Source organism: Melanerpes formicivorus, unplaced genomic scaffold (assembly GCF_026170545.1).
Source record: "Melanerpes formicivorus ecotype bairdi unplaced genomic scaffold, bMelFor1.0.p_v2 SCAF_5, whole genome shotgun sequence".
Taxonomy (NCBI): domain Eukaryota; kingdom Metazoa; phylum Chordata; class Aves; order Piciformes; family Picidae; genus Melanerpes; species Melanerpes formicivorus.
The window spans coordinates 475,618-492,844 of NW_027142357.1; the positions used below are offsets into that span (position 1 = coordinate 475,618).

The 17,227-nt window shown below is 52.8% G+C and overlaps 1 protein-coding gene across 29 annotated transcripts in view; it reads left to right on the top strand.

Annotated features, from left to right (window-relative positions):
- Positions 1-17,227, top strand: part of MAP2 (microtubule associated protein 2) — a 341,956-nt gene that overhangs the window by 235,564 nt on the left and 89,165 nt on the right. For all 29 annotated transcript variants that reach the window (XM_068137835.1, XM_068137844.1, XM_068137839.1 and 26 more), the window contains one exon: positions 4,047-4,332. In XM_068137835.1, the coding sequence (XP_067993936.1) occupies positions 4,071-4,332 (262 nt within the window). In that variant the 5' untranslated portion in view covers positions 4,047-4,070. The remainder of the gene's footprint in view (positions 1-4,046; positions 4,333-17,227) is intronic.

A 17,227-nucleotide genomic window follows, 5' to 3' on the forward strand; every position in this document is an offset into this window, starting at 1 on the left:
GCCTGAGAGGTGACCTCATTGCTGTTGCTAAAGCTGTGCAGGGTGAGTGCCCAGAGGCTCTGCTGGGGGATGCCCAATGCCAGCACAAGGGGCAGTGGTGGAAGCTGAGGCAGAGGAAGCTCAGTGGAAACAGGAGGAAGAATTTTTTCCCTGTGAGGGTGACAGAGGCCTGGAGCAGGCTGCCCAGGGGGGTTGTGGAGTCTCCCTCTCTGGACACATTCAAGAATCTGATATGGAGATTCTGCTTTACTGGAGAGTGAGGAAAGGCTCATAAATATCCTGAGTTTGGATTCAGTTCCAGGAAGGACTGGAGAGTGTCCATAGAAGAGTAATGAGGCTGGAGAAGGGCCTGGAGCACCTGGGTTACAAGGAGGGGCTGGGAGTGCTCAGGCTGGAGAAGAGGAGGCTGAGGGAGACCTCATTGCTCTCTACAGCTCCCTGAAGGGAGGTTGGAGTGAGGAGGGGACAGCCTCTGCTCCTTGCTGGCAAGGGACAGGAGCAGAGGAAATGGCTCCAAGCTGCAGCAGGGGAGGCTCAGGCTGGATGCTAGGAAATATTTCTTGCCAGAGAGGGCTCTCAGCCACTGGAATGGTCTGCCCAGCGCAGGGCTGAAGTCACCATCCCTGGAGGTGTTCCAGCAGCCTTGGAGCTGGTGCTTAGGGACATGGTTTGGTGTTGACCCTGCAGTGCTGGGTGGAAGGTTGGACTGGATGAGCTTGGAGGTCTCTTCCAAGTGGCTGTGTTCTGTGATTCTGTGATAATTTTTAAACTAAGGCAACATGACAGTTTCAAGGGCAGGCTGTGCCTTCTTGTCCTTATACCTTTGTGAAGGCCTTCATTGCAGTTTTGGGGAAGCAGAAGCAAGTCATTGTGGAAGGTGCAGATGTTTTGTTTCCCCTCAAGTGCTGGAATGCATCCAGAGAAGGGCCATGAGGATGAGCAGAGGGCTGGAGCTGCTCTGCTCTGGAGACAGACTGAGAGAGTTGGGGTTGTTCAGTCTGGAGAAGAGAAGGCTCTGAGAAGACCTTCTTATGGCCTTGCAGTATCTGAAGGGGGCTACAGTAAAGCTGGGGAGGGACTTTTGAAGGTGTGAGGGAGTGATAGGACTGGGGGGAATGGAGCAAAACTAGAAATGGGTAGATTGAGATTGGATGTCAGGAAGAAGTTCTTCCCCATGAGGATGGTGAGAGACTGGCAGAGGTTGCCCAGGGAGGTGGTGGAAGCCTCATGCCTGGAGGTTTTTCAGGCCAGGCTGGATGTGGCTGTGAGCAAGCTGCTGTAGTGTGAGGTCTCCCTGGCTATGGCAGGGGGGGTTGGAATTGGCTGATCCTTGAGGTCCCTTCCAATCCTAATAACTCTATGATTCTGTGATTCTAAATACTGTGTTGCCCTGGATCATCCAAAGTATTCCAAGTATCCTCTTTTGGTGTATGTACTTAAAATTCTGGTACAATATTTGTCCACTTCTTAGTATTCCTCTGTCAATACTTGAACCTCCTGCTGTATTTAATTCCATGGTATGCTGATGAGGTGACAGAAAACTAACTACCCTGCTGGTGAGAAGCATACCTCTGTCTTCTGGGGCTGGAGTAGAAGTTTGCAGAGAAGGGCAAGGAAGCTGGGAAGGGCCTGGAGAAGAAATCTGATGAAGAGCAACTGAAGGAGCTGGGGATGGTTAGTTTGGAAAAGAGAGGAGGCTGAGGGAAGACCTTATTGTTGTCTATAGCTCCCTGAAAGGAGGTTGTGGAGAGGTTGGTGCTGGTCTCTTCTCACAGGTGATTAGCCATAGAAGAAGAGGGAAGAGCCTCAAGCTGCAGCAGGGCAGGTTCAGTCTGGACAGCTTCCCATCAAGAGTGGTCAGGGCTTGGAATGTGCTGCTCAGGGAAGTGGTGCAGTCCCCAAAGCTGGATGTGTTTGAAGGTGGTTTGGCTGTGGTGCTTGGGGCTGTGGTTTAGGGGTGATCCTTGCAGAGTAGGGCTCTGGGTTGGACTTGGTGATCCTGAGGGTCTTTTCCAACCTGTGATTCTGTGATTGTGTGAAGCTGCTGAGTACAAAGATGCTTTGTGGTGACTCAGTCACTGTCTTTCTACTACCATTATAAGCTCTGAGAGCACTTGATGAATAAGAGGGAGAGTCAAGAATGAACTCATCCATTTTTCACTTCTCTAACCCATCTATTACAATTCCCCAGCCAAATTCTGCCTCCAGATCCACACAGTTCTCCTTGAAGCCTGCCCACTCTATTTATTTTTAAAGATAAAAGCACTTCTGTTACTTTCACAGAGGACTTCTGTGACATGGTCCCTTGGAAGGCTGTGAATGTCCTTCCCCAAGAGCTTCAAGTGAAGCAAGGAGTGTCTGCCTGGAACAGGGAATGTCAATAGTAGGATATAACAATTAAGTTCATCCCAGTGATCTTCAGATCCGTGTTCCCTGTGCTCAGGCCTTGTATAACCTTTCCTCACCATTCAGCCAGACCTGGACAAGCTGAGAGCTGGGCAGGGAGCAATTGCATGAAATTCAACAAGGGCAAGGGGAGAGGCTTGCCCCTGGGAAAGAACAACCTCATGGAGCAGACTAAACAGCCTCAGGTCTTTCAGCCTCTCCTGACAGGGCAGCACTCATCCTGGTAGCCCTCCCTTGGACTCTCTCCAGTCCTGTATGGTGATGACCAATTCACTTCTTGTTAAGTGGGTCGATATTTAACTGTAATTAATGAGCTAAAGTCAGATTAACAGAAGGCTAGCCCTCAAGAAACTGCTGCTAATGACTGCCAAGCATATGAGAGCTAGGCAGGGCCTGAGCCATCACTTTCACCACTTGTGGTTTTGGTTTTAAAGCAGTTCACCCAGGGCCAGGCTAGGCAAGCAAGGACGTCTCTGTGTGTGATTGAGTTTCTCTGGCAGTGCTGCTGGTATCATGCCTGTGCTGCCTGATGGTCAGGGGCACAGCCACCTGCTTGGAGCTGATCTCTCCTGCTCTCCAGCTTTCTTGTAGCCCCCTTCAGGTCCTGGCAAGTTGCTCTTAGGTCTCCCTGGAGCCTTCTCTTTTCCAGGCAGAACACCCCCAGCTCCCTCAGCCTGTCCTCACAGCAGATCTGCTCCAACCCCCTGAGCATTTTCTTGGCCTCCTCTGGACCCTCTCCATCAGGTCCATGTCCTTCCTGTGTTGAGGGCTCCAGACCTGTAGACAGCACTGCAGGTGAGGTCTCACCATAGCAAAGTGAATAGAATAGAATAGAATAGAATAGAATAGAATAGAATAGAATAGAATAGAATAGAATAGACCAGGTTGAAAGGGACCTTTGAGATCATTGAGTCCAACCTATCACCCAACACCATCTAATCAACTAAACCATGGCACCAAGCACCCCATCCAGTCCCTTCCTAAACACCTCCAGGGATGGTGACTCCACCACCTCCCTGGGCAGCACATCCCAAAGGCCAATCTTTCTTTCTGGGAAAAACTTCTTCCTAACATCCAGCCTAAACCTCCCCTGGCACAGCTTGAGACTGTGTCCTCTTGTTCTGGTGCTGGTTGCCTGGGAGAAGAGACCAACCTCCACCTGTCTCTCCTGCTCATGTCATAGAATTACAGAATCACAGAATCACAGAATGGTCTGGACTGGAAGGGACCTCCAAAGCTCATCCAGTCTGACCTCCCGGCAGTCAGCAGGGACATCCCCAACTAGATCAGGTTGCCCACAGCCCTCTCCAGCCTCGCCTTGAATATCTCCAGGGATGGGGCCCCAACCACCTCCCTGGGAAACCTGTTCCAGTGTTCCACCACCCTCCTGGTGCAGAACTTCTTCCTCACATCCAATCTCAATCTGCTCTGCTCTAGTTTGAAGCCATTGCCCCTGGTCCTGTCCCTGCAGGCCTTTGCAAGCAGTCTCTCTGCAGCCTTCTTGTAGCCCCCTTCAGGTCCTGGCAGGTTGCTCTTAGGTCTGCCTGGAGCCTTCTCTTCTGCAGGCTGAACACCCCCAGCTGCCTCAGCCTGTGCTGGGAGCAGACCCTGTTGCTAACCTCGGCTCCATGTCGTTGCAGGCGGAGCGCTGCAGGCGGGGCACCATGGCGGACGAGAGGAAGGAGGAAGCCAAGGCCCCGCACTGGGCTCCAGCTGCACTGGCAGAGGCCTCCTCGCACCCCCATTCCCCCGAGCTGAAGGAGCAGGGCGGCGCGGGGCCCGGGCTGGTCAGGAGCGCCAATGGATTTCCCTACCGGGAGGAGGAGGAGCCGGGGCTGGGCGGCCGCCCGCAGCCGGGCACCTACGGCGGCAGCAAGGAGAACGGAATCAACGGGGAGCTGTCGGCGGGGGACAGGGAGACTGCAGGTAACCTGCCCCGGTGCCCCGCGCTGGCACGCAGCCTCTGCACGACACCGGGGGATGTCCGTCCAGGGGTGTGGGGGGTTGAGAATGCCCACCCCCAACACACACATTGAACTGGCCAGACCAGCTCAGGTTGGAAGCAAATGGATTGTCCAATTGTCAGGGTTGGAAGGGACCTCAAGGATCAGCCAGTTCCAACCCCCCTGCCATGGCCAGGGACACCTCACACTACAGCAGGTTGCTCACAGCCACATCCAGCCTGGCCTGAAAAACCTCCAGGGATGAGGCTGCCACCACCTCCCTGGGCAACCTCTGCCAGTCTCTCACCACCCTCATGGGGAAGAACTTCTTCCTATCATCCAATCTCAATCTACCCAGTTCTAGAATCTATAAGGTTGGAAGAGACCTCAAAGATCATCAAGCCCGAGATGTCACCCATGACCTCATGACTTCTAGTTTTACCCATTTCTAGTTTTGCTCCATTCCCCCCAAGTCCTATCACTCCCTGACACCCTGAAAAGTCCTTCCCCAGCTTTTTTGTAGCTCCCTTCAGAAACTGGAAGGCCACAAGAAGGTCTCCCTGGAGCCTTCTCTTCTCCAGACTGAAAAACCCCAATTCACTCTGTCTGTCATAGTGTCATAGTATCATAGAATCAGTCAGGGTTGGAAGGGACCACAAGGATCATCTAGTTCCAACCCCCCTGCCATGGGCAGGGACACCCCACACTAGATCAGGCTGGCCACAGCCTCAGCCAGCCTGGGCTTAAACACCTCCAGGGACAGGGCCTCAACCACCTCCCTGGACAACCCATTCCAGGGCTTCACCACTCTCATGGAGAAGAACTTCCTCCTCACCTCCAGCCTGAATCTCCCCACCTCCAGCTTCATTCCATTCCCCCTAGTCCTATCACTCCCTGAGATCCTGAGCAGTCCCTCCCCAGCCTTCCTGTAGGCCCCCTTCAGATACTGGAAGGCCACAATGAGGTCACCTCAGAGCCTTCTCTTCTCCAGGCTGAACAGCCCCAACTCCTTCAGTCTGTCCTCATAGGAGAGCAGCTCCAGCCCTCTGATCATCCTCGTGGCCCTTCTCTGGACACCTTCCAGCACCTCCAGATCCCTCTTGTCACAGGGGCTCCAGAACTGGAGGCAGTACTCCAGGTGGGGTCTCAGCAGAGCTGAGCAGAGGGGGAGAATCACCTCCCTTGACCTGCTGGCCACACTTCTCTTGCTGCAGCCCAGGATCTGATTGGCTTTCTGGGCTGCAAGTGCACACTGAGAGCTCCTGTTGAGCTTCTCCTCCACCAGCACCCCCAAGTCTCTCTCCTCAGGGCTGCTTTCCAGCCAGTCACTGCCCAGCCTGGATTTGTGCCTGGGATTACCTCGATCCTGATGCAGGACCCTGCACCCTGCACTGTCCTCATAGGAGAGGTGCCCCAGCCCTCTGCTCATCCTGTGAAGCTGTATTTACACGGGAAAATACAATCTAAAACGGAATGCAATGAATATGTACAAAGTATATATAATATTTACATATATTTACAGGTATTTACATAATAAACAGCACAAGAACCTTCCCTGGCCAAGAACCACAGGAGCTAATAGCTTTCCCTTCCCTCCTCCCCTCCTTATCCCCCCTGGACAAAAAGGGAGAGGAGAAAAATGCAGAGAATTGGATTTTAGTAATTAGCCAAAATAAAGAACACAGCCAAGGTCAGCAAAGCCAGCCAGAAGCAAGTCAGTGTCTCCCCAAGCTGAAATGAGAGAAAGATAGCTTGCATTACCAGCCTTATGTTTGTTATCTATCCAAGAGGACTGGATAGATATTAAGAACTGGCTGGAGGGCCAAGCCCAGAGAGTGGTGGTGAATGGTGCCACATCCAGCTGGCAGCCAGGCACCAGTGGTGTGCCCCAGGGATCAGTGCTGGGCCCCATCCTGTTCAATATCTTTAGTGATGATCTGGATGAGGGGACTGAGTCCATCATCAGTAAGTTTGCAGATGACACCAAGCTGGGAGCAGGAGTTGATCTCTTAGAGGGTAGGAGAGCTCAGCAGAGGGACCTTGACAGGCTGGACAGATGGGCAGAGTCCAACAAGTCTGAGTGCTTCATTCTGCACTTTGGCCACAACAACCCCATGCAGTGCTACAGGCTGGGGTCAGAGTGGCTGAGAGCAGCCAAACAGAAAGGGACCTGGGGGTGCTGGTGGACAGCAGCTGAACATGAGCCAGCAGTGTTCTCAAGTGGCCAAGAAGGCCAATGGCATCCTGGCCTGCATCAGGAACAGTGTGGCCAGCAAGAGCAGGAAAGTCATTCTCCCATTTTACTCAGCACTGGTTAGGCCACACCTTGAGTCCTGTGTCCAGTTCTGGACCCCTCAAATTAAGAAGGACATTGAGATACTTGAAGGTGACCAGAGAAGGGCAATGAGGCTGGGGAGGAGTCTGGAGTACAGCCCTGTGAGGAGAGGCTGAGGGAGCTGGGATTGCTTAGCCTGGAGAAGAGGAGGCTCAGGGGAGACCTTCTTGCTGTCTACAACTCCCTGAAGGGAGGCTGTATCCAGGTGGGGGTTGGTCTCTTCTCCCAGGCAACCAGCACCAGAAGGAGAGGACACAGTGACTCTATGTGTTTGTGAGTGCAGGACAGAGAGCTCTGCCTGTCCCTGCTCCCAAATACCACCACCTTCTTCAAACCACCAGCTGTCTGCAGACCAAGGTGTTGCTCAGAGCACCACAGCTCACATTTATTCACCCTTGCTCAGGCACATTTTGCTGCATTCCCACAGGGACTTTGTTTGTAAACTATGTGAGGATTTTGGGATTCAGCTTCTTATTTAGGGTGGAAAAAAACCACAACCCCCTTCCCTTCCCCCCCCCAAAAAAAAAGAAGTGTGACTATGTCAAAATGAAATATGCAAAGCAAGTTTCCTGTTTTAGAAGTTCAGGCTAATTCTCACTCTGCAGAGTTTCCACTTGAAACCCCCAATGCACAGAGCGAGAGGAATTTCTCTTGTACAGACACAGCTGCCCTGGCTGCATCCATCCATGCATGCTAAAGAGATCTTTCTAGCAATGTCTGCTGCTTGCTGACAGCATTTGGAGATGCTGCCGGTAATTTCTCAGCAGCTGGAGTATTTTTTCAGGCTCTTGGAGCCTGCAGTCATTTCATGAGCAACTGTGCTGGAAATGGATCTCTCTGCTTAAAGTAGGTGGCTGTAGATTTTCAGAGTCTCTTTTCTTTCTGGACAGCCAACGTTTGAAAGCCAAAGGTGCGGGCATTGAGGCAGGCAGGCTGATGGTGATTGTTTAGGGGGGTTGGTAGCAAGGTCTGGTCTTTGTTGTCACCCAGATGGGCAGAGTCCAACAGGATGGCATTCAAGTCCCAAGTGCCAGGTGCTGCATTTTGGTCACAACAACCCCATGCAGCACTACAGGCTGGGGTCAGAGTGGCTGGAGAGCAGCCAGGCAGAAAGGGACCTGGGGGTGCTGGTTGATAGTAGGTTGAACATGAGAACATGAGCCAGCAGTGTGCCCAGGTGGCCAAGAAGGCCAATGGCATCCTGGCCTGCATCAAAAATAGTGTGACCAGCAGGAGCAGGGAAGTCATTGTGCCCCTGTGCTCAGCACTGGTTAGGCCACACCTCGAGTCCTGTGTCCAGTTCTGGGCCCCTCAGCTTAAGAAAGACATTGAGATACTTGAATGTGTCCAGAGAAGGGCAACAAGGCTGGGGAGAGGCCTTGAGCACAGCCCTGTGAGGAGAGGCTGAGGGAGCTGGGGAGCTGGAGAAGAGGAGGCTCAGGGGAGACCTCATTGCTCTCTCCAACTCCCTGAAGGAAGGTTGTAGCCAGGTGGGGGTTGGTCTCTTCTCCCAGGCAACCAGCACCAGAACAAGAGGACACAGTCTCAAGCTGTGCCAGGGGAAGTTTAGGCTCAAGGTGAGGAGAAAGTTCTTCCCTGAGAGAGTTGTTAGCCATTGGAATGTGCTACCCAGGGAGGTGGTGGAGTCACTGTCCCTGGAGGTGTTCAGGAGGGGATTGGAAGTGGCACTCGGAGCCATGGTTTAGTAGTCATGAGGTGTTGGGTGACAGGTTGGGCTTGATGATCTTTGAGGTCTCTTCCAACCTTGGTGATACTGTGTTACTGTGAAAACCTCTGGCTTCTCAACCCTTTTGCCAGAGCATTTGAGGCTCCAGCAACTGCCACATCTGTGACAGAGCACTGGTGCCAGCATGGCATTTCCTAGGAAGCTGATGGCAGCTCAGGTACATTTTGAGGTGTTACACCCTAGGGAGCTCTCCAGCACCCGGCCTACCCTGGATCTGGGTTTTAGTCACTGTCCTCTGCTGGGGATAGGTACTCTACAGCAGGGCACCCATCTGAGGGTGTAAAAATCTGAGGGCTGTGTGCTAGGAGGGAAGGTTAGAGCCAGGCCAGCAGGACAAAAGCACCTTGTGGCAACAGGGATGTAGGGACAAGGGCTGGTAACAGGGGAGGAAAGAACAGTTCCTGCCAAAACACATCCAATCCATCACTGTCAGTGAGGTTTTGGGGGTTGCACAGCTTAAATTTGCCTTCCCATATGTATGTCTCTCTCTCTTGGCATCTGTCTAAGAGTTATTGAGCCTGACCTCAGTGTTGGAATCCTCTGAATCTGGCTGTTGTGCTGCCTCCGATTGATCTGTCTCGGTATCATGCTGGTAATGGCTGCATTATGGAGCCACATCAATGCCCTCCTTTCACATGGGCCGCTGGGAATGGGCAGGGGGGAGAGTGCACAGAGCCGTGGGCAGGGCGGCCTCAGGGCCTGAGAGCACAGGGCAGGGCTTACGGAGTAGCACAGGGGAAGCTCCTGTGGGGGAGATGTCAGTGAGGGTAAAGGAACTGTTCCTTTGGAGATGTATTTCACAGAACCACAGAACTGGCAGGGCTGGAAGGGACCTCAAGGATCAGCCACTTCCAAACCCCCTGCCATGGCCAGGGACACCTCACACCAAAGCAGCTTGCTCACAGCTACATCCAGCCTGGCTGCAAAAACCTCCAGGGATGAGGCTTCCACCACCTCCCTGGGCAACCTCTGCCAGTCTCTCACCACCCTCATGGGGAACAACTTCTTCCTAACATCCAATCTCAATCTATCCATTTCTAGTTTTGCTCCATTCCCCCCAGTCCTATCACTCCCTGACACCCTCAAAAGTCCCTCCCCAGCTTTACTGTAGCCCCCTTCAGATACAGGAAGGCCACAAGAAGGTCTCCTTGGAGCCTTCTCCTCTCCAGACTGAACAACCCCAACTCTCTCAGTCTGTCTCCATAGCAGAGCAGCTCCATCCCTCTGCTCATCCTCGTGGCCCTTCTCTATTTGTGTGTCTCAATTTGTGTGTATATATAAATGTGTGTATTTGTCTCTAGATATGTGCCCTGCCAAGACCTCATCTGAAGCATTGTGTCCAGTTCTGGGATCCCCAGTTCAAGAGAGTCAGGCTTGAGAGGGCACAGCCAAGGGCTCCAGAGATGATCATGGGATCATAGAATCAATAAGGTTGGAAAAGACCTCAGAGATCATCAAGTCCAACCTGTCACCCAGGACCTCATGACTAACTAAACCATGGCAGCAAGTGCCACATCCAATGGCCAATTACTCTTTCTGGGAAGAACTTTCTCCTCACCTCCAGCCTAAACTTCCCCTGGCACAGCTTGAGACTGTGTCCTCTTGTTCTGGTGCTGGTTGCCTGGGAGAAGAGACCAACCCCCACCTGGCTACGACCTCCCTTCAGGGAGTTGGAGAGAGCAAGAAGGTCTCCCCGAGCCTCCTCTTCTCCAGGCTAAGCAACCCCAGCTCCCTCAGCCTCTCCTCACAGGGCTGTGCTCAAGGCCTCTCCCCAGCCTCGTTGCCCTTCTCTGGACACATTCCAGGGTCTCAATATCTTTCTTAAACTGAGGGGCCCAGAACTGGACACAGGACTCAAGGTGTGGCCTAAGCAGTGATGAGGTGCTTAGAACATCTCACTTAGGAAGAAAGGCTGAGAGACTTGGGATTCTTAGCCTGGAGAGGAGAAGCCCAAGGGGGGATCTTATCAAAACTTATTAATACTGCAAGGGTGGGTGTCAGGAGGATGGGGCCAGGCTTTTTTCTGTGCTGCCCAGTGACAGGACAAGTGCCACATCCAATCCCCTCTTGAACACCTCCAGGGATGGGGAGTCTGCCACCTCCCTGGGTAGCACTAACAGGAATAAACTTGAACATAGCAAGTTCCATCTAAACATGAGGAGAAAGTTCTTTATGTTGAGGCTGGTAGAGCCCTGGAACAGGCTGCCCAGAGAGGTGGTGGAGTCTCCAGCTCTGGAGTCCTTCAAAACCATCCTCAACACCTTCCTGTGCAACATGCTCTAAGTGACCCTGCTCTGGCATGGTGGGGGGTGGGCTAGATGCTCTCTGGAGGTCCCTTCCAACCCCTGTTGTTCTGTGATATACTCTTTGCCTCTGGCAGACCAGCTCAGTCCTGCTCCATGCTCAGCCCCATGCAAGGCCCACACTGCTCCTGCTGAGCTTTTGGGTTGAGAGCCACAAGGATGTTTGGAGGACTTGAGCATCTCCCCTGTGAAGAGAGACTGAGAGCCCTGGGGCTGTTTAGTCTGGAGAAGAGAAGGCTGAGAGGGGATCTGATCAATGTCTATCAAGAGCTGAGGGCTGGGGCTCAAGTGGAGGGGGCCAAGCTCTTTTGGGTGGTGCACAGCAATAAGCCAAGGAACAATGGAGACAAACTTTACCAGAGAAGGTTTCAGCTGAACATGAGGAGAAACTTCTTGGCAGTGAGGGTGACAGAGGCCTGGAACAGGCTGCCCAGAGAGGTTGTGGAGTCTCCTTCTCTGGAGCCTTTCCAACCCCAGCTGGATGCATTCCTGCGCAGACTCCCCTGGGTGATGCTGCTCTGTCAGGGGGGTTGGACTGGATGATCTCTGGAGGTCCCTTCTGACCTCTAATGTACTGTGGTACTGTGTGGTTTGCAGCACAAGCTGCGTCCTTACTCACCTGCACTCACACCCAGCATTATTGGTGAGGATGTGGGGAGGGCTGAAAGGGGAGGATGAGATCTGTAGCTCCTGTGTCAAGCCAAGCGTTCTCACATCACATGAGATGTGTGCTGCAAAGGAGGCGTGACAGAGTCATCTTCAGGGACTCACTCTAAGTGGGCTGCTGTGGATAGCTTTGGATTGGACCCCACGGTAGAGCACAGGGTGTGCTTGACTTGCAATGACATGCAGGAGTGGCAGCAGTTTCCTTGCTGACTGACAAGTCCTGGCCAGCTAGCTGGAAGGAAGTGCTGAGGAGCAGTACAGGTGCAGCATTCCCTGGGGAGCCAGCAAACCAACACGGTCCATCCTACTCATCTTGCAAGGAATCTCAAGCTGCAAAGGTTTGGCTCTTACCCTTAAGATGCACTTATTTATCTTTGCTTTTTCAGTAATAGAATGACTAAGCTGTCAAATTGATGTAACTGGGGGTAAAAGTAGTTAGGTGTCTTGTGAAGCACCTTCTACAGCAGGTCTTTACATACACAGTGACTCAGCTGATCGAGTGCTTGCTTCATTATCTGCCAAACTGAGAGGGTTCTAATCGGGGAGGGGTTGCACTGCCCACACAGTTATTTGCTGCATTACTTTCCTGACAGATGAAGGGAAAAGCATTTCCTGAAATCCTATTAGCAGAGCCTGAGGACAGTGGCTCTGTCCCGGTGTCAGTCAGCGTTAAGGACGGTGCCGTGTCCTGCCAAAGTGACAAACAGCAGAGAGCCCTTTGGTAACTGGCAGAGTGCCCAAACCATGGGGAATGCAAAGAGACTGCTGGAAAACGGCAGCAGACTTCCTCACACAGCACTGATGACAGACTGCAGGTTAAGTGCTCCTGCCTGGCTTGTCAGAGCCTTTCAGCTGTAGGAAAGGTGGGTGAGAGAGAGCCCACGGCTGATAAAACATGGAATCATAGGACTGTCAGGGTTGGAAGGGACATCAAGGATCAGCCAGTTCCAACTCCCCTGCCATGGCCAGGGACACCTTACACTACAGCAGCTTGCTCACAGCCACATCCAGCCTGGCCTGAAAAACCTCCAGGCATGAGGCTTCCATCACCTCCCTGGGCAACCTCTGCCAGTCTCTCACCACCCTCATGGGGAACAACTTCTTCCTAACATCCCATCTCAATCTACCCATTTCTAGTTTTGCTTCATTCCGCCCAGTCCTATCACTCCCAACATCCTAAAAAGTCCTTCCCCAGCTTTCTTGTAGCCCCCTTCAGACACTGGAAGGCCACAAGAAGGTCTCCTTGGAGCCTCCTCCAGACTGAACAACCCCAACTCTCTCAGTCTGTCTCCATAGCAGAGCAGCTCCAGCCCTCTGCTCATCCTCGTGGCCCTTCGCTGGACACCTTCCAGCACCTCCAGATCCTTCCTGGCACAGAGGCTCCAGAACTGGACACAGTGCTCCAGGTGGGGTCTCAGCAGAGTGGAGCAGAGGGGGAGAATCCCCTCCCTGGCCCTGCTGGCCACACTTCTCTTGCTGCAGCCCAAAGCTTCCCTTGTAGCCACCAGTCACCAAGTAAACAGCACCAAGTGCTGTTAGGAAATTACCATGATGCTTGGTTCTGCTGGCTCAGGACCTTCAGCCCAAGAGGAGCAAGACTAGAGCTGTGCTGGCAGGTTGTGTAGGGGCAGGACTGCAGCTCTGTTCATGTGGTCAGTAAACACCAGAGCACCTCCAGGCTGGAACTACATCCAGTCATTCCTTGGTCCTATGGTATGTGAATGGTTTTGCCTCCTCTAGTGACTTCTCATTTAATCTTCCTTTGTGTGTCTTTCTGTTGCCATCCAAGTGACAAATACTAAGATGGCACTGCCAGTAAATATACAAAGAGGCTTTCTTTGTGCAGAAGCCTTTTTAGCCCTTCTGTCCAGCCGGACTGCTTTGTCAGAGCTTTCCTTTTCCTTTGGCTGTCTGCACTGATAATCCTGCTGCTACCAGAGCCTCCCACCCCAGAAGCCTCTTCCCCAAAGGAGACAAAGGCATCCTGGCTGGGATCAGCAATGCTGTGTCCAGCAGCAGCAGGGAGGGGATTGTCCCCTGGCACTCAGCTCTGGGGAGGCCACACCTCCAGTGCTGTGTCCAGTTTTGGGCACCTCAATACAAGAGAGATGTGGAGGTGCTGGAGCCAGGGCAGAGGAGGGCAAGGAAGCTGGGAAGGGCCTGGAGAAGAAATCTGGTGAAGAGCAACTGAAGGAGCTGGGGATGGTTAGTGTGAAGCAGAGGAGGCTGAGGGTGGACTTCATGGCTCTCTACAGCTCCCTGAAAGGAGGTTGTGAAGAGCTTGGTGCTGGTCTCTTCTCACAGGTCACTAGCCACAGAACAAGAGGGAAGAGCCTCAAGCTGCAGCAGGGCAGGTTCAGACTGGACAGGAGGAAGAATTTTTTCCCATCAAGAGTGGTCAGGGCTTGGAATGTGCTGCCCAGGGAGGTGGTGGAGTCCCCAAGGCTGGATGTGTTTCAGGGAGGTTTGGATGTGGTGTTTGGGGCTGTGGTTTAGGGGTGATCCTTGTAGAGTAGGGTTCTGGGTTGGACTTGGTGATCCTGAGGCTCTTTTCCAACCTGAATGTTTCTGTGGTTCTGTGATTCTCAGCCATGATGTCAGATGTACATTTTTAGCAAGCTGCCTGTCTTGGGCCACAGGATGCAGAGACATTGACACTGAGAGCTGGATGTGCTTGCTGTCTAACCTGTGTCACTTGGTTATTTCACAGGGATGGAAGAATTCATCTTCCCCTGTCACTGATGGCTCCCATGGGGAAGCAGCTGTTAATTAGGCATTTTGATCTCCCTCCCTTAGCCCAGGAAATGTGACAGTAATTAACAGTGCACTGTCATCATCTTTGCCAGTTTAGACATAGGCACACAGAGCAGACTCCTGGAACTTCTCTTCTCTCTATTAAGAGTTATATAAGTGCCATTTTATGGGAGGCATTTTTGGACTGTTTCAGACATGTTCAAGTTGTGTGGCTGAAGGTGGCACAGGCAGAGGCAGCAGAACCTTTCTGGGGCACTTGTAGAGTGTGGGGTTTTGTACTGTTCTCCCTCAAGCTGGCTGTGGAGTCCCTTCTCAGCTGTTCTTCTGCAGAGAACTGGGAATGAAGCCACAGAAATTCCATCCTTTCCCACATATCTCCTCTCTCCTGCCAGCTTCTCTCTGCCTCTATATATTCAGTAACTGCTGTAGAAAGCAGTCCCTGTAGGAATTCCTGTGGCTGGCACCACTGGTCACTAAATCCAGAAAGGAATCCCATTTTGTCCAGCCAGGAAGTTTTTAGAGGGCTTGGCTCTCTCCTCCCAGCACCTCTTGGGACTTCAGACATTATTTGATAGGAGCTGGAGGATCTGGCACAGTTTTGGGCAGTGCAAGCATGGTGTTCTTGATACCCCAGAGGGACAGGATGGCATCCAGAGGGACCTGGACAGGCTGCAGAGGTGGTGCCCAGGGGAACCTCATGAGGCTCAACAAGAGCAGGTGTCAGGTTCTGCACCTGGGCTGGAACAATCCTCACTGTCAGTGCAGGCTGGGGGAGGAGGGGATAGAAAGCAGCCCTGAGTAAAAGGACTTGGGGGTGCTGGTGGGGGAGAAGCTGAACAGGAGCAGGCAGGGTGAGCTTGCAGCACAGAAGGCCAAGGGCAGCCTGGGCTGCATCCAAAGCAGCACTGCCAGCAGAGCCAGAGAGGTGATTCTGCCACTGTGTTCTGCTCTGCTGAGACCTCACCTGCAGTGCTGTGTGCAGGTCTGGAACCCTCAACACAGGAAGGCCATGGACCTGATGGAGAGGGACCAGAGCAGGGCCATGAAAATGCTCAGGGGGTTGGAGCAGAGCAGCTCTGCTGATAGGACAGGCTGAGGGAGCTGGGGGTGTTCAGCCTGGAGAGGAGAAGGCTGCAGGGAGACCTAAGAGCAACCTGCCAGGACCTGAAGGGGGCTACAGGAAGGCTGCAGAGAGACTGTTTGCAAAGGCCTTCAGGGACAGGATCAGGGCCAATGGCTTCAAAGTAGAACAGAGCAGATTTATATTGGATGTGAGGAAGAAGTTCTGCACCATGAGGGTGGTGGAACACTAGAAGAGGTTTCCCAGGGAGGTGTTTGAGGCCTCATCCCTGGAGATATTCAAGGTGAGACTGGAGAGGGCTGTGGGTGACCTGATCTAGTTGGGGATGTCCCTGCTGACTGCAGAGGGGTTGGACTGGATGAGCTTTGGAGGTCCCTTTCAACCCAGACCATTCTATAATTCTATGATTCTATGATTCTGCAAAATAATTGCTGTCTGAAATGGGCCTGCATGCAAGTCCAGAGATAAGGCAGCCAGCAGCAAAAGCAGAAGAGGCAGCCCAGAGAGAAGACAACGACCAAACTAGTTTCTGCTACAAAATAGAAGATACTCAGCAGGCTAATGGAATCAGATAAACTTATCTTCCATCATTCTGTGTCCAACCCCTAAAACTGTTTATTCCTATACTTCAAAACCTCTAAAAAAATTAAAACCAAAACCAATCAGGCATAGACTTAAACTGTATCAAGAGCAAAGTGACAGAATCACCTCTCTGGCTCTGCTGGCAGTGCTGCTTTGGATGCAGCCCAGGCTGCCCTTGGCCCTCTGAGCTGCAAGCTCACACTGCCTGCTCCTGTCCAGCTTCTCCCCCACCAGCACCCCCAAGTCCTTTTCCTCAGGGCTGCTTTCTATCCCCTCCTCCCCCAGCCTGTATTGACAGTGAGGATTGTTCCAGCCCAGGAGCAGAACCCTGCACTTGCTCTTGTTGAGCCTCATGAGACTCCCCTGGGCACCACCTCTCCAGCTTCCCAGGCATTTTCTTTGGGCTCCCTCCTGGTGTGTTGAGTGACTGTGATATTTTCTGGTTAGGGTGTGAGCATCATCAGGGGGGAGTGCAGCAGCAGCTGTGCTTCCTCAGGACAGGAGGGAGGAAGAGCGCAGTGCTTGTGTGCGTTGCCCTGGCAACCGCTTCTTGCTTGGTGCCATCAGCACTGCCAGGAAGTGTAGCTGGTGGCAACCTCTGAGGTGGGGAGATGGAGGAAATATCTCTCTTAACGTGTTCCAGCCCTGCCAGCTGCTCAGGCAACAAGCCATGAGCGCTGCTTGTCGAATCTGCCTTTTGCAAACCTCCCCAGCCATTCTCCAGACCCCTCCCCAGCCTCATTGCCCTTCTCTGGTCACCTTCAAGTATCTCAATGTCCTTCTTAATTTGAGGGGTCCAAAACTGGACACAGGACTCAAGGTGTGGCCTAACCAGTGCTGAGTACAGGGCAGAATGAGTTCCCTGCTCCTGCTGGCTACACTCTTCCTAATGCAGGCCAGGATGCCTTTGGCCTTCTTGGCCACCTGGGCACACTGCTGGCTCATGTTCAGCTGCTGTCACCCAGCACTTCCAGGTCCCTCTCTGCCTGGCTGCTCTCAGCCACTCTGACCCCAGCCTGTAGCTCTGCATGGGGTTGTTGTGGCCAAAGTGCAGCACCTGGCACTTGGATTTATTGAATGCCATCATGTTGGACTCTGCCCATCTGTCCAGCCTGTCAAAGTCCCTCTGCCAAGCTCTCCTGCCCTCTAAGAGATCAACTCCTGCTCCCAACTTGATGTCATCTGCAAGCTTACTGATGACTGACTCAATCCCCTCATCCAGATCATCAATGAAGATATTAGAGAGGATGGGGCCCAGAACACCTCCTGGCAGCCACAGCTTTGCTTTTGTCTCCCCTTCTCCTGGACAACAATTTGCCCTTTGTCTGTTCACCTCTGTGCTGCCTCCCCTACCACCCATGTTTGGCTGCCTGCTCTGGTGGAGGCTGAAAATGCAGTTTCCATGGGCCA